The sequence below is a fragment of the Ovis canadensis genome, chromosome 14 (assembly GCF_042477335.2).
Source record: "Ovis canadensis isolate MfBH-ARS-UI-01 breed Bighorn chromosome 14, ARS-UI_OviCan_v2, whole genome shotgun sequence".
Taxonomy (NCBI): domain Eukaryota; kingdom Metazoa; phylum Chordata; class Mammalia; order Artiodactyla; family Bovidae; genus Ovis; species Ovis canadensis.
Window position 1 is genome coordinate 73,078,701 of NC_091258.1, and position 23,026 is coordinate 73,101,726.

General features: G+C 42.2%; 1 protein-coding gene and 1 pseudogene across 22 annotated transcripts in view; both read left to right on the plus strand.

Moving 5' to 3' along the window:
* The window catches only part of LOC138419207 (zinc finger protein 665-like), a 46,190-nt gene that overhangs the window by 19,185 nt on the left and 3,979 nt on the right, over positions 1–23,026 (plus strand). For 6 of the 22 annotated variants that reach the window (XM_069551663.1, XM_069551671.1, XM_069551669.1 and 3 more), the window contains 3 exons: positions 12,479–12,612; positions 19,602–19,728; positions 20,733–20,831. In XM_069551663.1, coding sequence (XP_069407764.1) covers positions 12,505–12,612; positions 19,602–19,728; positions 20,733–20,831 — 334 coding nt within the window. In that variant the 5' untranslated portion in view covers positions 12,479–12,504. Of the gene's footprint in view, positions 1–5,493; positions 5,647–7,961; positions 8,076–10,964; positions 11,022–12,478; positions 12,613–19,601; positions 19,729–20,732; positions 20,832–23,026 lie in introns of all 22 variants that reach the window. The other 16 variants (XM_069551679.1, XM_070289303.1, XM_069551681.1 and 13 more) reach the window with 9 other exon arrangements.
* On the plus strand, positions 21,986–22,137 carry LOC138419863 (U2 spliceosomal RNA; annotated as a pseudogene).

The window sequence follows — 23,026 nt, forward strand, 5'->3', positions numbered from 1 at the left end:
CTGTTCCTTTAAATTTTCAATGATGGGTTTTAACCCTTCCTTAACCTCAGGTTTCAGTGGATACTGCCTCTTATGTGGAAATAAGTGTCGCTCTTTGAGCTTGACAACTGCAGGAATAGCATTTTGTGCTCGACCCAACAGATTTTCCATCAGCCCATACTCTAGGATTTACATTTTGTTCAACTAGAGGAAGAGAAAGGGAGGGCTCCATATTTATGAAAACAGAGGCATGGACCTTGTTCAGTATATCCTTCCCCAAAAGGAGTGAGGGAGATTCTGGCACGATCAGAAACTCGTGTGAAAATAGCACAGAATCTCAGTTGTAAGATAAAGAATAACTGAAATAATACCTTTTGGCTCGTCCAGACAGTCCCATTACGGAAGCAGATCGGGAAGAAAGTGGGCCAGGGGCTTCAGTAAGCACAGAGTAAGTTGCCCAGTATCTAAAAGGAAATCGACAGATTGGCCCCCCACAATTATTAATACCCAGGGTTCCTCAGGTGTAATTAGGACGGGAGCTTGTGTGGGGACCCCCGGGCACCTTCAGTCCTGATTGTCTTGAGAGTCCGACCCCGGAGACCTACGCCTCTGAGGGCAGTCTCTCTTCCAGTGTGGTCCTTTGCAGACCGGACATGGAGCTGGGGGTGGTTAGATGCCTGAGGGCAATCCCACTTGAGGTGCCCCTCCTTTCCGCAGTAATAGCAAGCCCATCCCTTTTCACCTGGGTTCCTCTGGGCATTTTTCTCTGGCTGCTTAAGAGTGTTTTTCATAGCCATTGTGAAGGCTTCCCCCTTTTCCTTTGTCTCTTTGCTTTTCTTTCTTTTCCTCATATTCCCTACCATAATAGACCATCTGAGCCAGTTGTAACAGAGTATCTAAAGACTGATTTGGTCCATACGCCCGTTTTTGTAGCTTATGGCGGATATCTGGAGCTGACTGAGTGATAAATCTATCTTTTAAGATCACTTTTCCTTCTTCACTTTCGGGATCAATCTCAGTGAATCTGCGAAGAGCTTCTCTTAGTCTATCCAGGAGCTTCCTTCTCCTCCTGTTCTATGTCTGCCGATTTGCTATAGTTTAAAGGCTTAGAATGCGCCTGCTTGAGTCTTTCAAGAATACATCTGACAAAATGACTCATCCCATCTTCCTTTGTTATGCCCAAGTCACGAAATCTCCCAATGACTACCAGGGAGCCGATATCCGATGCAAAAGCAAGAGAGTTTTTATTACCAAGCTCGAGCTAGGGCTCCCACCCGATACCGATGTAGCGGCTATAGGGAGGAGCCCTGAGTTCTGGGTTACATTGCTTATATAGGGTATTCTCGCGCGAGAAATGTGAAAAACAGGAGTTTCTGGGTTGGGAGACATCTAATTGGTTACCTTCTGTGGAAGGGTTAGGTGTTGGTTTCTGATTGGTTCTTATTTTCCCGGGCTGGCCACGGGTTCTGATTGGTTCCCATTACCTAGGTAGACTACTAAGTCAGGAGATTTTGGTCTGGGGTCTGATTGGCTCGAGGGTGGTGGGGTGAGGTCAGGTCAGGGGATTTCCAACGGCTCTTGGATTTTCAAAGGCTTTTTTCCTGGATCCTTACAAAATGGAGTTTTTCTGTTAACAAAATGGAGTAGCTTAGGTCCTTCACCTTTAGCTGAGTTGTAGTCTCAGTCTGGTTCTATAGTTGGGACCGCCTGATTCCCAGTAGGGAGGGCCTCTATCTTGTCCTCTCTCTTACCTACTGATTCATTACCAAGCCATTCAACTCCATAAGCAACCGCTTTTCCCAAAACTCGAGTCTTTGAGTCGGGAGTCAGCGTTTGTCCCAAGATATACATCACATCCTTCCAAGTAAGGTCATAAAGCAGAGTAACACCTTTAAAAGCTCTAATACATTTTTTCTGGGTCCTCCTTGATTCTTTGTATCTCTTGATAAGAAAAAGGCTTATTAACTTTCAGAGATTGATTATTTCTCCCGGTGGGTGTTTCATGAAGAGGCAACAGCTTGTGTGGCTGTTCCTCAGTCTCTCTGGCTGTTCTGCAAAGTAGGAGGACAGGAGGGAGCTGAAGGTTTCACTCCCAAATCTATACCCTTAGGACATAAGTCTGGCATATTTCGCAGAGAGAAAAGGGGCAACACATATGCTACTTCTACCCACTTCCCTTGTTCCTTACAGAACCGGTCTAATTGTAAAACAGTATTATACTTAAGAGACCCTCCAACCGGCCACCATTCGCCGTCCTCCGATGGATACGGTGGCCATGCAATATTGCATAGGAAGACCAGGTGTGTCTTCTTCAAGCCCTGGGTATAGAATCTATCCCAGTTTTCCAGGATACAGTTCAAAGGAGTGAGGCTGGAATTGTTAGCTCCCATCTGTAAGAGAGAAAAAAAGGGAACAGCGCCATTTTTCTACCGGATGCATCCCTCCCTGCTCTAGATGGGGGTGTAGACAGACTTTACACCAAAAGCTTTTCCTTCCTGGTCGGACTTAGTCTGTCCCTTACCGACGCAGGCACTGTCCTCGACCCTCTTGGTTCTACCACCGAGATGGAGTGGAGATGTACCAGGGTTAGACCTGATAGCATCTCTACCTGACGTCCAGCTCTTCACCTTTAACCTTGCTTGCCTCTGATGCCACCTGGGGTGTAATCAGAGTAACCTTTTGGAATGCCCCCCAAGCTAAGACTGCTGGGGGAAACATTCGTCACCTGAGTGCCTGTGCACGACCCTGAGTATATTCCTGACCACAATAAGACCGATACGAACATAAAGCTGGGATGTTCTTTTCAAGCATCACCACACCAGTATAAGAGCCTCCTCTAGTCCACTAAGAGCCAGTGTTACCAAAGGAAAAAAACCCACTCAGTCCCAATCTGAGTAACCTTTAACCTCTGAGATGTTTTTGGGGCTAAAGCCCCATCTAGTTTCTGAACTTCTGGATTCCTAGCAAGGCTAGGTGCTTTCTTGACTACCAATCCAACTTTGCCACAGTACACAGTAACAGTATAGATCACAAGTCCCTTGAAAGTGTATGATCCAATAGATTAGGTTAGTACTTCTAATTCCCAAGGAGTTATGAAATGGTCAAAGAGACCGAAAGGTTTGACTGAGAAAGGCGAGTTTGGTCCACACAGTTTGCCCATTTCTGGTCGGTTCCCAAAGGAGACATTGGGTGTCTCTTGGCCTTGGCAGGTCGGTAGAAACCCCCGACAGGTTTCTGCCATCAGCCATATGAGATCACTGTGGAACCGCAGAGCAGGGCTCCTCACTTGGCTTCACTCAGGGCATGTCATTCATTCACACAAGCACACCGTAGAGTTAGTAAAGCACAGCAGAAAACGTATTCGCTAAGAGAACAAAGAACTAGAGCTCCAAGCATCCTTACCTTGTCCTGAAGGATCGGGGATGAGCCCCCAAGATGAAAAGTTGTTGAATTAGGACGCCGGGATTCTTGGCCCCTGGAGGAGAAGAATTCAATCCGGGGCCAAAGACGAGGCTTGATTGCTCAGAGCTTTTGTGTAATAAAGTTTTATTAAAGTATAAAGGAGATAGAGAAAGCTTCTGACATAGGCATCAAAAGGGGGCAGAAAGAGTACCCCCCTGCTAGTCTTTAGCTGGATTTTATATAGTTATCAGCAGCCTGTTAATGAAAGAAAGGAATGTCTCAAAACTTAGAATGGCACCAGGCCCCTCACCCATAGGATGTATTTTGGGATAATCTTGGCTCCAAATGGTTCATCTTGGGCCATAAAAGGATTAACTTGAATCCTGAAGAAGGGCAGAGCACCATACAAATAGTGTTATTTACATAGATTAGAGGAGCAGTATCAGAGTATAACATACTGGTTTATCAAGTAGGTTCTGAGCCAAAAGGCGGAACCGACTTGAAGACAAGAGTTTGGGGTAAATGCACAGTACATTAGCATAGCCGAAGATAAACATTTCCATAAGAAAAAGGCATTGCTTAACTTCAGGTGAAACCAGGTGTCATGGCTACACAGAATTTTAAGAGAAACCTTTTAAATTTGTATAGGGAAGGAAAAAATATCGCTACTTTGTTTCCTCCTGCCACTTAAGAGAGATAAAAATGTCTGACACTTGCAGGCTATTTCCTCTATTTGGAGACCCCTGGCCTTTCTGCCTGTTACCCTCTTGTAACTAACTGCAGGGACATTGTGATGGTTCTAATAAGAAGGATCATACAGAGTACTGTTGAGAGCTTCCCTGACTGCCCCGTGCTGTTGCTGCCTCAGCGTCTGTCTGGGGAGCAGGCAGCCTGCAGGTCTTTGAACTCACAGCAGCCAGTCCTGTGAGCACCTCCACTAGATGACCCCCTTCCTTGAGATCAGCAGTCTTGCTGAACCCCAGGGTCTACTGCACAGGCCCCCCTTCAATGACACCCTCAGAGCTCACCAGATTCCTGCTCCTCTGGTTTGGACCCATCCATGCTCAGCCTGCAGAGCCCACAGCACTTCACCCAGGGTCCCTTAGAAAGGCCTGAACCCCAAGAACTGGAGCTTTTTCTGCCTGGTTCTAGCCTGACCTCCCTCAGAAATTACCACCCTAAACCCTCCCCTCTGAAAAGGGGAGAGGCTCAAGCTCAGGGCTCCTGAGTGTGGGTCCTGGGGAAGAAGCATCAGAACAGAGAACTTGCTAAAGACGTATTTAATGGCCCCACCTCAGACCTGCAGATTCATAACTTCTTAGAGTGGGGACCTGACCTCGAGGGGTTCATAGTCACTGAAATGTTTCAGAAAGAATCTGAACCATTGGCCAAGTGATTTCCATCTGTTTCCCATCAGGGTCACGTGACCAGTGTTAGGACCTCCCTGGTGCCTTCCCCAGAGAGTTCTCTCTTGGTCCTCTGGGAGCATCAGTGTGGTGTGTAGGAAGTGCTCCAGGGGACTCTAAGGGGAGGCCCGGGTTAAGGATGTGGCTCCTGGTCCATCTGTGAGAGCTGAGGACCAGCTTCAGTCTGAGGAGAGGCTGCAGGGTTGGTCTAGCTGGATTTGGACCAGGGAAGTCAGTCAGCTCACCTCATCTGTGTGAGCAGAGGGTTAGGAGCTCTCTATGGTGAGAGAACAATCAAGAAATAAGTTCACAGGCTGGTCTCCAGGTAGGAGGTGATTGTTCCTGAATCTCTCCTGAGACAGGACAGGAGAAGTCGGTCTTTTCAGATTTTCAAGTCCTTCTGTCTGTAGGTGAAGTAGTTGCAGGTTAAAGAGCTCTGTGGATGCCTTTGAAGGTATTTTCTCAAGATGCAGAGGTGTGTTTGCTACATGACATCCCCAGAGAAGACAAAGCAGGAGGAAGAAGGGGAGGAAATGGCAGCTTCTCAGGTCCATGTTCTGTTCAGGCCTGGGGCTGTGTCTGGTTTTCCTCCTGAAATGCCTAGACTGAGAATCCGCAGACCTTTAGTTCTCTGCTTCTAATGTTTCTGCCTGGGGTGTTTGTTATCCACTTCTTATTTTTCCCTTTTCTTCTTATCATGGTGAAGACTGGCTCTTTAGACCACATCTCCCTTGTGTCCCAGATCCTGTTCTCCATTGTCTGTATCCTGGCTTTCTATAGAACATGACGAATTCCCAACCTGAATGAGTGACTTTCAGCTGGTGAACATATTCCCTTTGTGAGAGATCAACACGGAGAGGTATTGGTATCTGAGATTCCCACTGGGATGTGGTTCAGTGTTGGGGTCTTCGGGAAGTAGGGGAAATGCCATGATGAGTTCACACGTGGATACAGTTCAGCTCTTTAGGAGTTAGAAAATGCCCTTGTATATTGAATCAAGTCAGTGATCCAGAATTTTTCAAAAAATGCACAGAAATAAAAAGAAAACTAGGAGACACTGTCCTCTGTGATGCTAAGGCTTACTAGTTAAACACACTGTTAGGATACAAAACAGGAAGTATATATAAAATGAATTTTGCATAAAACTGATATCTTTTTGTTAGGTTCAAGTTATAATTTCCTTATTTTTTCCTAAATGCCCAGGCTCTGATAGTGCATCTTCCGTGTGATTCATTTACACCATGACAGATGATGTCCACTGGCTCTGGTGATTTCTCTGAGATTATCAGGCTATGAAGTTCATTTTTTCCCTCTGTCTTTAAACAAGACTGTGGAAAAATGGAGTGGGGAACGTGTGAAAACTCTCACAGTTAATGGAGAAATTTTGCGTCTTTTTGGTTTCTCTTGGAAAATGAACGCTCACTGTGTTGATGATAGACACTGGGTTTTGGGAGTGGGCATTTTCATCACTCAAGCCCAGGTCTGATGTTTCCAGTACACTCCACGCTCATATCACACATAGTCTTCTTATTCACTTTTTTTTTTCCCCAAAATATTTGCAATAATCATATTGGTGCTAATCTGTTTTCACCTGTGTTGAATTTCTAAGATACAGCTCAACAAAATGATACAGTTTGTCAGGAAATTAAAGATTCAGAACCAAGAGCTCTTATTTATCTTATACAGTTTGTCAAGAAATTAAAGTTTCAGGACCAAGAGATCTAATTTATCTTATACTGTTGTATATGTTGACACCCTAGTGTATTTAAAATATACCAAGAATATCATTCACAAGTAGATGTATATATTTTAACTCATTAAAAATGATCTTGATTTTATTGACATGAATCAGTTCAGTTCAGTTCAGTCGCTCAGTCGTGTCCAACTCTTTGCGACCCCATGAACCACAGCATGCCAGGTCTTCCTGTCCATCACCAACTCCTACATTTTATCCAAACTCATGTCCTTTGAGTCGGTCATGCCATCCAGCCATTCTCATCCTCTGTCATCCCCTTCTCCTGCCTTCAATCTTTCCCAACATCAGAGTCTTTTCAGATGAGTCAGCTTTTCACATCAGATGGCCAAAATATAAATGTACAGCATGTGGCAAGGCTTTTTAGCAGAGTTCAACTTTAACTGAACATCAGTGAATCCACACTGGGGAGAGACCTTGTAAATGTACAGAATGTGGCAAAGCCTTTAACTGGCACCTGAGTCTTACTGTACATCAGCGAACTCATACTGGGGAGAAACCATACAAATGTAAAAAATGTGGCAAAGCCTTTATCCGTTGTTCACATCTTACTCAACATCAATGAATCCATACTGGGGAGAGACTTGATAAATGTACAGACTTTGGCAAAGCCTTTCCCCAGAGTTCAGGTCTTTCTCCACATCAGAGAATTCATACTGCAGAGAAATGTTAGACGTGTAAGGAATGTGGCAAAGGATTTCATCACAGCTATCACCTCATTCCCCATCAGAGAATACATACTGCAGAGAAACCCTAGAAATGAATCAGCGATAAAAAAGATCCTAAATATACAATTTTGAAAAAATGAGTGTACTTTGGAAAGATGCATGAATGAAATATAAAAATGTAGACAAGTGTTTAATCAAACATCAAAAGTAAATCAATGCCAGAGAATTCATACTAGAAAGCATTTCATTCATACCACTTTTGTTGAATTACTCTAAACAGAAACACTGTAGCAAGTATTCCATATCTAAAACATGTACTAAATTGATATGTTCATATGGATCACAAGATGAATGGATGGATATTTGCAGAGGTATAATTATTAGTCATGTATCCTTGTTTATATTAATGTTATTTGAGATCATCAAGGAACCCAAACGAATGTCATTCAACTCTCAAGTTATTATGCTGTGATTTGTTTCTGCTATATATATGAACGTCTGTTTTTGATGGTGGTTACCTCAGTTGTAAGAGAAGCCCTTCTATATTAGGTGGGAATCATTTATATTTATTCTGCAATTTATAAGATTAAGAACACAGTAATATTATATGCACACTAAACTTCTAACTGGAGGTATTTGTCACTGAAGTCACCCATCTGTGTTGTTACCATGATGTAAGTGTTCAGGGAATAATTCAAAGTAAGATGGAAGTTTGCTCTAAGTTTTCAATAATTATGTCAATTGCTTTTTAAGCATAAAACAAGGATTGTTCATGAAAATAGAAGGTCTTTTTATAACATCAACATTGAGAAATCATGCATATTACCTGGCAGGCTTGAAATAAGGACATCTTCTCTTCTACCTGATGTAAGTATAGAAAACTCTTTCTGGAAGAGTCATATTAATATGATTAATGTCCATCCATGTTTACTAAATTAGCCTCCATTTTGTAAACCACGTAAATCACATTCACAGATCATTTCATCAGAGACACAGGAAAGTATTTAGAAGCTTGTAATCTGTATTTTAATCAAGGATCAAACAACAGTTGTAAAAAGTTTTATTCCATCTGTGTAAAATTAATGTATGTTCATTAATAAAAGTGAATGGTTTTTTCGTGTTACAGTTGATGTGGAATGAAGGAAGGGTGAACGCACCACCAGCATTAACGTCTCCCACCTGTTTAAGATTGCAGGAAAGATAACGTTATAAGAAACTATTTGTAGCACAGGGGGATGGCATCTGTAGAAATTAGTTCCTTACTGGTATTAAACTCTCATAATTCATATGTTTCTCACGATTTCTATGTTGTATCTCCTCTCCCATTTTGAAACTACTCGGACATTGTGATGGTTCGAATAAGAAGGATCAGACAGAGTACGGCTGAGAGCTTCCCTGACTGCTCCGTGCTGTTGCTGCCTCAGCGTCTGTCTAGGCAGCAGGCAGCCTGCAGGTCCTTGAACTCACAGCAGCCAGTCCTGTGAGCACCTCCACTAGATGACCCCCTTCTGGAGACCAGCAGTCTTGCCAAACCCCAGGGTCTACTGCACAGGCCCCCCTTCAATGACACCCTCAGAGCTCACCAGAATCCTACTCCTCTGGTTTGAATGGACCGATCCACACACAGCCTGGGGAGCCCACAGCACTTCACCCAGGGTCACTTAGAAAGGCCTGAACCCCAAGTATTGGAGCTTTCTCTGCCTGGTTCTAGCCTTGACCTTCCTCAGGGGCCCTCAAGGCTTCCTGTGAATTCTCTCAGGACCTAGAGTCATAAACTCACCTGCTTCAATTGTCCTTTGTTCTTCTGTTAGCTAAAACTTTTCAGGGGCTCATTTAAGCAAATGTCAATTTAACAAAGTCACAAAAAGCGTAATTAAAAGCCATGATGGCAAAATTCTGAACTAAGATTTATAAAATCTTACCCTGTATAATTCTTAGCACAAGTTTCTTGTCTAGGCTTAAAGGAACTCTTTTCTCATGGCCTTGGCATACTTTGAATTCAATATATAAGTATCTGAAGATATATACATCATATAATTTATATAATACACATTGACTACAATATATAAATATCTGATGGTATATATGTTAGCGGTGAGAAAACCAAGAAGGAATATTTGAGTGTATGTGTATTCGTATACTTTTAACTTAGATAATTTAGAAATGCTAGATCAAAACTGGTCATTTTAGAATTGCAGATGATTGACTAAAAACTGCAAAACTTGTCAATTTGTCAAATAATCTGTTTTGTCTATTTTTCCTGGTATTCATTTCCTTAAATGTCAGGAGGTTACATTTTTTAAGGAACTTCCACACTGTCCACCCCCCCGTGACTGCCCCAGTTTACATTCCGTCCAGCCCTATAGGAGGTTCCCTGATCTCCAAGCCTCTTCAGCGTTTATGATATCATTAGTGGGCTCTTTGCTAATTGTTATTCTGACTGGCTTGAGGTGATGCATCATTGTAGGTTTGTTTTGCATTTCTTGTTATTTAGCGCTGGTGAGCATCTTTCATTTGCCTCTTGCTCATCTAAAAGAGCAAGTTGCCCCATCCAGCCTCAGCAGTTGTGGCACACAGGCTTAGTTGCCCCAAAGCATGTGGAGTATTCCTGGACCAGGGATCAAGCCCATGTCCCCTGCACTGTCAGATGGATTCTCCACCACTGGGTGACCTGTCTTTGAGATGCATAGATATTTTTTATTGGAATATAATTGCTTTCAAATGTTGTGTTAGTTTCTGCTGTATGACATCATCAATCAGCCATAAGTATACATGAATCTGCTCCCTCTTGAACCTCCCTCCCGTGATCTCCATTTCACCCCTCTGGTCAGCACAGAGCACCAAGCTGAGCTCCCTGTGCTATCCAGCAGCTTCCCACTAGCTTTCTGTTTTAACTATCAGTTCAGTTCAGTTCACTTGCTCAGTCATGTCCAAGTCTTTGCGACCCCATGGACTGCAGCACCCCAGGCCTCCCTGTGCAAGCCAGGCCTCCTGTCCATCACCAACTTGCAGAGTTTACTCAAACTCACGTCCATTGAGTCGGTGATGCCATCCAACGATCTCATCCTCTGTTGTCCCCTTCTCCCCACTTCAATCATTCCCAGCATCAGGGGCTTTTCAAGTGAGTCAGCTTTTTGCATGAGGTGGCCAAAGTACTGGAGTTTCAGCTTGAGCATCAGTCCTTCCAATGAACACCCAGGACTGATCTCCCTTACATTGGGCTGGCTGGATCTCTGCGCAGTCCAAGGGCCTCGCAAGAGTCTTCTCCAGCATTTTAGCCACGGTGGTGTGTGTGTGTCAGTGGGCTCTTCAGTTTGTCCCCCTCTTCTTCTCCTGCCATGGCCACACATCTGTTCTCTATATTTGTGCAAATATTGTCTTTGGATTGCCAATTCCTTCTCCAGGAATATTGTCTTAACAGATATATGTGAATCTAAAAAAATGATGTTGATGAACTTATTTACTGAGCAGGAATACAGGCGCAGAGGTAGTTCTTATGCTTTTGGATATTAAGCTTTCAAGGCATAAAATACGTGGACAACCATTCCATGCATTTTACGGAGTGAAAGAAGCCCATTCAAAAATGCTACAGAAAGTAGGAATTTCACAATATGACACTTGTGTGTAGGTAAATGTTCATATGTGCTCAGTTGTGTCTGAGTCTTTGTGAGCCCAGGGGCTATAGCCCGCCAGGCTCCTCTGTCCATAGATTTCCCAGGAAAGGATACTGGTGTGGGTTTCCATTTCTTCCTCCAGGGGATCTTCCTGACCCAAGGATGGAACCTGAATCACCTGGATCTCCTGCATCGGCAGGTAGATTTCTTCCCACTCAGTCACCTGGGAATCTGATAGGAAATATAGACATGATTAAAACGGTCTGTGGTTGCCGTGGGTTTCAAAGGAGGGACTATAAATATCCTAAATCTAGAGGACTTTCAAGACCGTGAAATAATTTGTGTTAAACTGTTGTGATGGACACGTTATTATACATTTATCCAGAGGTATGGAGTGCACATCCCTAAAAGAGAAACATAAGGGTAAACTAAAGAGTTTGTCTATTTACTGTCCTTATAGATTCATCAGTGGTAACGAATGCTCACTCTGGGGGGGAAAGGTAAGGAGGGAGATTGTCCACGTGTGGGAACAAGAGGTATATGGGAAACGTTGATACTTTATTCTCAATTCTGCTGTGAAACTAAATCTTCTACAAAGTTGGTACTGGTGCATGCATACTGAATATTTTTTAGAATATATAATATTAGAAAGTTGGACATGCTTCTATCTTTAATTTTTCCTTAGTCATTATACTATAAAGATGTGAGAAAATAGAGCTCTCTAAATGGCGCAGACAACAAACTGTAGCAGTTGATTCATAAAACCTAGAAAAACACACACAGGAAGTAGAGCAACGTTCTCACGTGTTAATTTGTGTGTAATGTAACTTACGACAACACCGATCATTATTTCCTTGGTTGGTCATCAGATAGCATTTAGGACATCATTTTCAAAGGCATTTGACTCTGCCCACACACACTTGTTAATCTAGCGTGTCCTGCTCAGTTCAGTTCAGCTCAGCTGCTCAGTCCTGTCCTACTCTTTGTGACCCCATGGACTGCAGCTCGCCAGGCCTCCTGCTGCCTCTGGTTTATTTTCAAAGAAAGCTGTGATGGAAACACCTCCAGGCTCCTGGTCTCTGAAGTTGGAGGTGCCACACCTGCTGAGAGGTGGTCAAAATGCAAATCATTTTGTGAAAACCTGTGTTCCCAGGCTGCAGAGGGGGGTGAAAAAACTAAGGAGATCTTTGGGAAGAATTCTGCAAGTAAAGCCTGGTAGGAACCCAAGACCCCCAGCTGATTCCCACCAAACACTCCCCTCACAGGCACAGGCCAAGAACCACCACACCCATCCTAGAAAGAGCCCCTCCCCAGGGAATCAGGTTGACCTTTGCTTCTAGACGTTCCCGCCCTAAATCCATCCTTCCTGAGGTCTCAGATGTGCCAAAAGTGAGGTTTCCTCTTGCATTTTTTCAAAACCCTCATAGGCTGGGTCAGGTAGCCCAGAAGTAGGGCCCATTGTCTCTGGTGAATTGTTCTGCAGCCTGCTCTCTAATGCAAAAAGGAACATCCGCAAATAGAGTGGAGCACCAGGATGTGATTAGCATATCAGGTTTGTCTTGATTAGCCACTACAGATCAGGAACACAGAAAGTCAACAAAGAGCTCAGAAAAGGGTGAGAGAAACAAGAAAACATTTTCTTCTTTTTTACTGCAGCAGTTGCAGGTTAAACGGCTGTATGGATGCCTTTGAAGGTATTTTCTCAAAATGCAGATGTGAGTTTGAGACGTCATATCCCCACAGAAGACGCAGAGCAGGAGGAAGACGAGGAGGAAATGGCAGCTTCTCAGGTAATTGTCCTCTCATGGGTCTGGGGCTGTGTCTGCTTTTCCTGAAATGCCTGTGTGGAGAATCTGCAAACCTTTAGTTCTCTGCTTCTAAGTTTTCTGCCTGGAGTGCTTGTTATCACCTTCTTATTTTTTCCCTTTTTTTTTTTTTTAAATAGTGAAAACCAGCTCTTCAGGTTTTGTCTCCCTCATATTCCAGAGCCTTTTCTCCATTGTGTGTATCCTGGCTTTGTATAGAGCATGATGAATTCTCAATATGAAATAGTGACTTTCAATGTTGAATACATTCCCTTTGTGAGAGATCAATATGGGGAGGCACTGGTATCTGAGATTCCCTTTGAGATGTGGTTCAGTGTTAGGATCTTAGGAAAGTCGAGGAAATGCCGTGATGAATTTACATGTGGATGCAATTCAGCTCTCTAGAACAGGAGTAAGAAAATGCCCTTGTTAATAGAATGAACTTAGCATTCCAGAATTTTTCAGAAGTTAAAGTAGCAGAGACAATCCTCTATACCAATAAGAAAAATATACTAATTAAATGGACTGTTAAGCTACAGATAATGGGAGGTATATAGGAGATGGAATTTGCAGAAAACTGACATTTTTCATGATAGATTGAGATCATGGTTTTCTCAATATTGCCGAAATGCCTGGCAGTGATAATGCATTTTTTCATATACTTTTACCCGGTGACCTCTGTGGTTCAGGTGCTTCTGTGAGATTTTCACGCTATGAAATTCTTTTTTTTTTTTTTTTGGTCTGCAACAAGAATCTTGGACAGAAAAAGTAATGGATATCCCTATCACAGGTAACGAGGAGATGCCATATTTTCTTAGTTATTCTTTGCTTTGAAAAATGAACACTGTCAACTAAAACAGATGCACAATTTGAGAGATGTGAATTAATTTTTATTTTGGGCAAAATGAGGACAGCAGCCCAGGAGACAGCATCTCAGGGAACTCTGAGAAACTGATCCAAAGAGATAGTGAGGGAAGGTCAGTATGTGACTTTGGTCAAGGGGGAGTTCAGTGCAATCAAGCACTTACTTTAAGAATGTTTTCTGCCAGTCCTGAGGAACTGAAGTCATCATTTAGTGGTTTAGTGCTTTTCTAGATATGAAGAGATGCTAGGATTGGGATCATGAAAGCAGTTCCTGAAAATACTTGACTCTCTAAAGACCTATTCCACCAGATTCCCTGGAGCAGAGTGCCTCAATCCACGGTGAACTCCATCGAGGGGACTGAAGTCAGTTGCAGCACCATAAGGTTCATTCTTCCCAGAGGCAGATGACAAACGCCCTTGTTGTTGTTAAATTCAGTTCAGTCGCTCAGTCGTGTCCGAGTCTTTGCGACCCCATGAATCCCAGCACGCCAGGCCTCCCTGTCCATCACCACTCTGGGTGTTTACTTAGACTCACGTGCATCTTCTCAGTGATGCCATCCAGCCATCTCATCTTCGGTTGTCCCCTTCTCCTTCTGCCTCCAGACTCCCAGCATCAGAGTCTTTTCCAGTGAGTTAACTCTTCTCATGAGGTGGCCAAAGTACTAGAGTTTCAGCTTTAGCATCATTCCTTCCAAAGAAATCCCAGGGCTGATCTTCAGAATGGACTGGTTGGATCTCCTTGCAGTCCAAGGGACTCTCAAGAGTCTTCTCCAACACCACAGTTCAAACGCATCAGTTCTTTGGCGCTCAGCCTTCTTCACAGTCCAACTCTCACATCCAGACATTACTGCTGGAAAAAGCATAGCCTTGACTAGACAGATTTAGTCGGCAAAGTACTGTCTCTGCTTTTCAATATGCTCTCTAGGTTGGTCATAACTTTTCTTCCAAGGAGTAAGCGTCTTTTAATTTCATGGCTGCAGTCACCATCTACAGTGATTTTGGAGCCTCCAAAAATAAAATCTGACACTGTTTCCACTGTTTCCCCATCTATTTCCCATGAAGTGATGGGACAAGATGCCATGATCTTCGTTTTCTGAATGTTGAGCTTTAAGCCAACATTTTCACTCTTCTCTTTCACTTTCATCAAGAGGCTTTTTAGCTCCTCTTCACTTTCTGCCATAAGGGTGGTGTCATCTGCATATCTGAGGTTATTGATATTTCTCCTGGCAATCTGGATTCCAGCTTGTGTTTCTTCCAGTCCACCATTTCACATGAGGTACTCTGCATAGAAGTTAAATAAGCAGCATGACAATATGCAGCCTTGACATACTCCTTTTCCTATTCAAAACCAGTCTGTTGTTCCATGTCCAGTTCTAACTGTTGCTTCCTGACCTGCATACAGATTTCTCAAGAGGCAGGTCAGGTGGTCTGGTATTCCCATCTCTTGCAGAATTTTCCACAGTTTCTTGTGATCTACACAGTCAAAGGCTTTGGCATAGTCAATAAAGCAGAAATAGATGTCTTTTTGGAACTCAATTGCTTTTTCCACGATCCAGCAGATGTTGGCAATTTGATCTCTGGTTCCTCTGCTTTTTCCAAAATCGGCTTGAATATCAGGAATTTCACGGTTCATGTATTGCTGATAGTTTGAACATTCTTTGGCATTGCCTTTCTTTGGGATTGGAATGAAAACTGACGTTTTCGAGTCTTGTGGCCACTGCTGAGTTTTCCAAATTTGCTGGCATATTGAGTGCAGCACTTTCACAGCATCATCTTTCAGGATTTGAAACAGCTCAACGGGAATTCCATCACATCCACTAGCTTTGTTCGTAGTGATGCTTTCTAAGGCCCACTTGACTTCACATTCCAGGATGTCTGGGCTTTAGATGCGTGATCACACCATCATGATTATCTGGGTCGTGAAGATCTTTTTTGTACAGTTCTTCCGTGTATTCTTGCCACTTCTTCTTAATATCTTCTGCTTCTGTTAGGTCCAGACCATTTCTGTCCTTTATCGAGCCCATCTTTGCATGAAATGTTCCCTTGGTATCTCTCATTTTCTTGAAGAGATCTCTAGTCTTTCCCATTCTGTTGTTTTCCTCTATTTCTTTGCCTTGATCCCTGAGGAAGGGTTTCTAACTCTTGTTGCTATTCTTTGGAACTCTGCATTCAGATGCTTATATCTTTCCTTTTCTCCTTTGCTTTTTGCTTCTCTTCTTTTCACAGCTATTTGTAAGGCCTCCCCAGACAGCAATTTTGCTTTTTTGCATTTCTTTTCCATGGGGATGGTCTTGATCCCTGTCTCCTGTACAGTGTCACGAACCTCATTCCATAGTTCATCAGGCATTCTATCAGATCTAGGCCCTTAAATGTATTTGTCACTTCCACTGTAAAATCATAAGGGATTTGGTTTAGGTCACACCTGAATGGTCTAGTCATTTTCCCTACTTTTCTTCAATTTAAATCTGATTTTGTTAATAAGGAGTTCATGATCTGAGCCACAGTCAGCTCCTGGTCTTGTTTTTATTGACTGTATAGAGCTTCTCCATTTTTGGCTGCAAAGAATATAATCAATCTGATTTCAGTGTTGACCATCTGGTGATGTCCATGTGTAGAGTCTTCTCTTGTGTTGTTGGAAGAGGATGTTTGCTATGACCTGTGCATTTTCTTGGCAAAACTCTTATTAGTCTTTGCCCTGCTTCATTCCGTATTCCAAGGCCAAATTGCCTGTTACTCCAGGTGTTTCTTGACTTCCTACTTTTGCATTCCAGTCCCCTATAATTAAGAGGACATCCCTTTTGGGTGTTAGTTATAAAAGGTCTTGTTCAGTCATTGGCGATGCTCTTGGCAAGTGCCGATTTGTAGTTGACAACACTTCTGTGTGTTTAGTAGAGATGCTGGGATTTGGGAGTGGGGATTTTCATCACTCAAGCCCAGGTCTGATCATTTCTGGTACACTCCATGCCACATCACAGATAGAGTCTCATCACATTTCTGTATTTTCCAAAATGTTTACAAGAATCATATTACTGCTAATCTGTGTTCAGCTGTGTTAAATTTTAAAATATATTTCCATGCAAGTGGTAGATTTTTCAAGAAATTAAAAAATTCCTAGAGGAGAACATAGGCAAAACACTCTCTGACGTAAATCACAGCAGGATCCTCTATGATCCACCTCCCAGAATTCTGGAAATAAAAGCAAAAATAAACAAATGGGATCTAATTAAAATAAAAAGCTTCTGCACAACAAAGGAAAATATAAGCAAGGTGAAAAGACAGCCTTCTGAATGGGAGAAAATAATAGCAAATGAAGCAACTGACAAACAACTAATCTCAAAAATATACAAGCAACTTCTGCAGCTCAATTCCAAAAAAATAAACGACCCAATCAAAAAATGGGCCAAAGAACTAAATAGACATTTCTCCAAAGAAGACATACTGATGGCCAACAAACACATGAAAAGATGCTCAACATCACTCATTATTAGAGAAATGCAAATCAAAACCACAATGAGGTACCACTTCACACCAGTCAGAATGGCTGCAATCCAAAAATCTGCAAGCAAATGCTGGAGAGGGTGTGGAGAAAAGGGAACCCTCCTACACTGTTGGTGGGAATGCAAACTAGTACAGCCACTATGGAGAACAGTGTGGAGATTCCTTAAAAAATTGCAAATAGAACTACCTTATGACCCAGCAATCCCACTGCTGGGCATACACACCGAGGAAACCAGAATTGAAAGAGACACATGTACCCCAATGTTCATCGCAGCACTGTTTATAATAGCCAGGACATGGAAACAACCTAGATGTCCATCAGCAGATGAATGGATAAGAAAGCTGTGGTACATATACACAATGGAGTATTACTCAGCCGTTAAAAGGAATTCGTTTGAATCAGTTCTGATGAGATGGATGAAACTGGAGCCTATTATACAGAGTGAAGTAAGCCAGAAAGAAAAACACCAATACAGTATACTAACACATATATATGGAGTTTAGAAAGATGGCAATGACGACCCTGTATGCAAGACAGGAAAAAAGACACAGATGTGTATAACGGACTTTTGGACTCAGAGGGAGAGGGAGAGGGTGGGATGATTTGGGAGAATGGCATTCTAACATGTATACTGTCATGTAAGAATTGAATCGCCAGTCTATGTCTGACACAGGATACAGCATGCTTGGGGCTGGTGCATGGGGATGACCCAGAAAGATGTTATGGGGAGGGAGGTGGGAGGGGGGTTCATGTTTGGGAATGCATGTAAGAATTAAAGATTTTAAAATTTAAAAAAAAAATAAATAAATAAAATAAAATGTTAAAAAAAAATAAAATAAAGATTTTAAAATTAAAAAAAAATAAAAAATAAAGGCACAGGGTCAGGCAGACATGAAAAAAAAAGATTAAAAAATTCAGAACCAGAGCTGTCTATTTTTTTAATCATTGTGTATGTCTGCACCCTCGTCTATTTTAAAAAATTAAAATAATATTGTCACTGAGTGTATGTTTCTCAGTTCACAACAAGAATTTGTAGCAAGGGACATTAAAGCCCTCCGCACATCACAGCTCTCGAGTCTTGGACAAACCGTGTTATAGCCCTTAGGCAAATCAGTGTTACAGCTGTATTTTATTTAGAAGATAGCAGGAGAATCCATCCTCGAAGCGTGTTGGCATGCCAACCCAAAGAGAAGAGACTGGAGAAGCGTGTGGGGGAGGGAGAAAGAGAGAAAGAGCGAAAGAGCGCAGGCAAGTGGGAGAGAGAGAGAAAGCGCTTTGGCTCCTCCTTTTATATGTTTTTTCCTCGACCTGGGCCTGCCCTATGCAAATTGGGTTTAGCTAGGAGTGCTGTTTGTTCTACCTGAAGTCTTCACTCTGGTCTTCGGACCTTCCTTGTCTCCCTTTGGACTCCTTTTCCCTATTTTACCTACCTAACAATATCATCCTCAAATATTTATGTACATTTTCAATCAGTTAAAAATTTTCCTGATTTTGTTGACATGACAGTTTTTCTCTTAGTAAGTATACAGTCCCATTTTAGTGTATGTCAGTATGCATGAACATGTTAACACCATTCGATTGATTTTTTTTTTTCTTTTTTGAAGATTCCCTGAAGCATGGAATAGCTAGCCACTCCAGTATTTGTGCCTTGAGAATCCCATGGACAAAGGAGCCTGGCAGGCTACAGTCCCTGGGGTTGCAAAGAGTAGGACACAACTGAGTGACTAACACTTTTCTTGTTTTTAGTATTATTACAAATAGAGAAATTTCTATAAACTTTCATTAGCGTTAGCTCTGTGCATTTGTCTGTGTTTTATTAAAGTCTAGAGTCACAAACTAAAGTAAAAGTTGCTGCTGCTAAGTTGCTCCAGTCGTGTCCGACTCTGTGCAACCCCATAGATGGCAACCCAAGAGGCTCCCCCGTCCCTTAAGCTGTCATTTAAAGAATGTTTGTTAAAATATTTGCCAAAAGATGCTACAGCAACATTATTGATTTTAAATTATTTCTGTTATACATTCAAGTCTCTGAAAACTGTCAGAAAGTAGTATATACCAGATTGTTAAAATGAATCTTGTTGCCGAGGTTACTATACTATCAGACCTGTAAAATATGTAAAGCACTTAAAGTTCAAAGTTAAATGTAAATTCTTTCTTTACTATTCTACTTCATTGCTGTTCACACATTGTCACTCATGGAGCAGAATTTTCAACATTACTAGTTCAAAGAAGCCTTGAAAAATGTGGCACATTGAGCCCACTCCAGAACATTTGGATCAGGAAGTGCTTTGAAAAAATATTTCCTGTTTCTTTTGATAGACAGTTCATCCTCTGTCAACTGAGTACAACACTCAAAAATATATATGCCAATGTTGATCTGATTATATAATTTATCTTCCAAATCAGAATAATTGCTGTAGTGGTTGATGGATCATATCTCATCCTCTTTTCTTGGGGTTAAAAATGTGGTAGAAAATATTACTGTGTAAAAATTATATTGTTGTGTAACACCAGACATTCTCCGAAATCAAAACCATTTCTTTTGCTGGTTTCCTCTTGGGTCACATTAGGAAGTCTTCCCATGGCCACATGGAAACTGTACTTTGTATTTCAGGGACGGCTGACATTTCAGGATGTGGCCCTAGACTTCACTCAAGAAGAGTGGGAATGCCTGGACCTCGGTCAGCGAGAATTGTACAGGGACGTGATGTTAGAGAACTACAGGAACCTGGTTTCCTTGGGTGAGAATAACTGCCTTCCAGAATCCCTTCTCTACCCACTGGGTTTTGGTTCCTGTATTGCTAGAATGTCTCCTAGAATCTTCTGCTCCTTATAATAGTTTCAGATCCTTGCTTTCTATGGGAAAATGGATATTTATGAGTTGAGAAAGAAGACTTCATGATGATTCATTATGATTCTGACTTTTCCTTGATGGAATCTGCCTCCTCCTTCTAGGTTAGTGGTAATTCTGTAGGTTCTGTGGTATAAAAGGGTGCCACTCTCCTTTATAAATCAGATTTCTCCTACTTACTTACTTTGGCCTTAGTAGTACTTGACTAGAATCTCAAGATCTTTTCTTTGTGTATTTGTTAGTCATAAAAGTGCTTCAATAAAGTATTTGGGGATATAATTTTCTTGGCTATATTAACATTCAACCATGCCTTCTCTAGAATGTTAATAATGTAATGAGCAAGATTACAGTCATGTCTGACTCTTTGTGACCCTATGGAATAGTCCATGGAATTCTCCAGGGCAGAATACTGGAGTGGGTAGCTGTTCCCTTCTCCAAAGGATCTTCCCAACCCAGGCATGAAACACAGGTCTCCCACAGTGCAGGTGGCTTCTTTACCAGCTGATCCACTAGGGAATGTTCATACAGCGTAGGAAATTATGTCCCCCAATACTTTTTTTCTAGGCTGTATTAACATTCTACCATGCCTTCTCTGGGCTTCCCAGGTGGCACTAGTGGTAAAGAACCTGCCTGCTAATGCAGGAGACGTAAAAGAAATAGGTTTGATCCCTGGGTTGGGAAGAACTCCTGGAGGAGGACATGGCAACCCACTCAGTATTTTTGCCTGGAGACTCCCATGGACAGAAGAGCCTGGCGGGCTACAGTCCGTAGGGTGGCAAAGAGTCAGACATGACTGGAGCGACTTAGCACACGTGCCTTCTCTTCTCGCTTGAATATATATTAGGTTGGAAACTGATGATTCTCTAGCAAAACAAATATTCCTTTTCCTGATAGCAGGTCTTGTGGTCTCTAAGCCAGACCTGGTCACCTTTCTGGAGCAAATGAAGACTCCCTGGGATGTAAGGAGACTGGCGATGCCAGCCATATACACAGGTAGGTGTGAATGGATGGAGCCGATCAGTCAACGACACATCCAAGGATTAGTGAGGAATTCATCCTTTGTCATGTGGTTTGGGAAGATCTGCTTCAGTGGAAATTATTTTAGAGAAGTCTGGGTTTCTTTCCGTTGCTATCATAGGCGGATATCACCTGCCCCCTTCTGTCCTTTTAAAACATTCCTGAATTCATCTCCAGTGATTACTTTTCTCAATCACAGTGAGAACTGAAATCCTTATCTTGGCCTGTGACAACCTGTATGAATGGATTACTATTCCATTTCTTGGGTGGGGGTGGGGAGCATAGGAAAACTGCACATTTCTGAAAAACTCTAAGACGCTCCTATTAAAGTTTCTACCTCTAGATGGCAGTGTGTGACTGGAATTGTAGACATACTGCCAAAGTTCTAGGAATATTGGGGACAGAGGTGGTTTTTTTTGTTTTGTTTTGTTTTTTTCTGACATAATTTCTAAAACACTGGAAACTTCAAATATGATCTGATCAATTTTAAATTCAAGTAATTTCTTCACTGCATAAACCAAGACTTCCCTAAAGAGAAAGAATGCCAATCTCAGGGTTACTTCAAAGTTTTTATTTTCTTCATACGAACTCATGAAATGTTAAGTGTATTTGCTCCGATGCCTCAATGCTAAAAGACTTAAATATATTAAATTAACTCAAAGAATTTTCACATAAATTTGCATAAGAGCTTAAAATATTTCCCACCATATTTTTAATAGTTTCAAACTATTACAATGTTTAGATAATAGAATCTTTTTAAAACATTCTTATTGGAGTATAACTGGTTTACAGTGTTGTACAGCAAAGAGAATCCATTTTACGTGTAGCTATCTACTCTTTTTAAGATTTCCTTCCCAATTAGATCCCCACAGAGCATTGATAGTGTTCCCACCATATTTTTAAAGTCCGATTTCTTAATTTCTCAAGAACTGCTTCTTTATTTAATTAATCTTGTTATCGCTTCCCCAGACTTTGTCCTTCATGTCCTCGCTTTCTGATTAGACCTATGTCAGTATCATTTATGATTTTTATATTGAAACCTCATATAGAACATGCTAAAATAACAAGTGGGTTTAAGAATTAGAGGGCACCTAGTGGCATCTGCATTTAAGATGACTTAAGTCACAGCGGCTGCTTCTCAGCCTTTTGGCTAAGATCAAGTGTAGTATCTGTTCTTATCAGTTTAATATCTGATATGTCTTCCCTGGTGGCTCGGACTGTAAAGCGTCTGTCTATGATGTGGGAGACCCAGGTTCAGTACCTGGGTTGGGAAAGATCCCTTGGAGAAGGAAATGGCAATCCACTCCAGTACTCTTGCCTGGAAAATCCCATGGACAGAGGAGCCTGGTAGGCTACAGTCCATGGGGTCACGAAGAGTTGGACACGACTGAGCGACTTCACGTTCACATTCAAGTCACAGAGTAATCATTAGACTGCCTGTCTCTTCTTCATTTAGTGGTTCTTTTAGCTTTTTGTCTTGCTCCTTTCTCTACATCATACTTCTTTGTCCTCTCATTTTGTCACATTTTCTGGGTTTGTGGTCTATTCTGCAGGCTGCAGGATCCTAGCTCCTCTTGCTCTGTTGTCTCCCCCCAGGGTGTGAGGTTGCTCCACAGGCTTTTACCCTTATCCCCTTGATCTGGGCTTTGATTGCTGTTATTGTGACCCGAGCCTCCCCTGGATATTGAGGGGAGCTTCCCCTTGGCTCTATGGCTCCTCTGGGGATGTTCACCTTGGGTGTGCTCATGTGCTGTGTGAATCTCATGTGATCCCATGTTGGCACTCCTCTTGGCCCCCCTTCAATCATGGGCATGCTGCCACATTGCTCTGGTGTCTCTCAGATGTTGTTTCACTGGAACACCAGCAGAGATCCAGTGAACTCAGGTCCCAGAATTGCATTCATGGAGCTGGACCTGCTGTGGTGCTATGTGGGCAGCTTGGACTCTGGCCTGGCCCACCCCTTAGTATACATCCCCACAAAGTCTACAGCTGCTAAAGCTATACCTCCCATGACTAGGGGATCCCTGGATGTCCATTCAGATGCTCTGTAGGGGCTGAGTTTACAAAGCCAGTTGCAGGTATAAAAGCATGATTTGTGCAACCGTGAGGAGAAACTTTAGTTTTTCTTCCTTAACCAAGGGGCTTAGGTGAGCTTTCAGCTTCTTCTATGT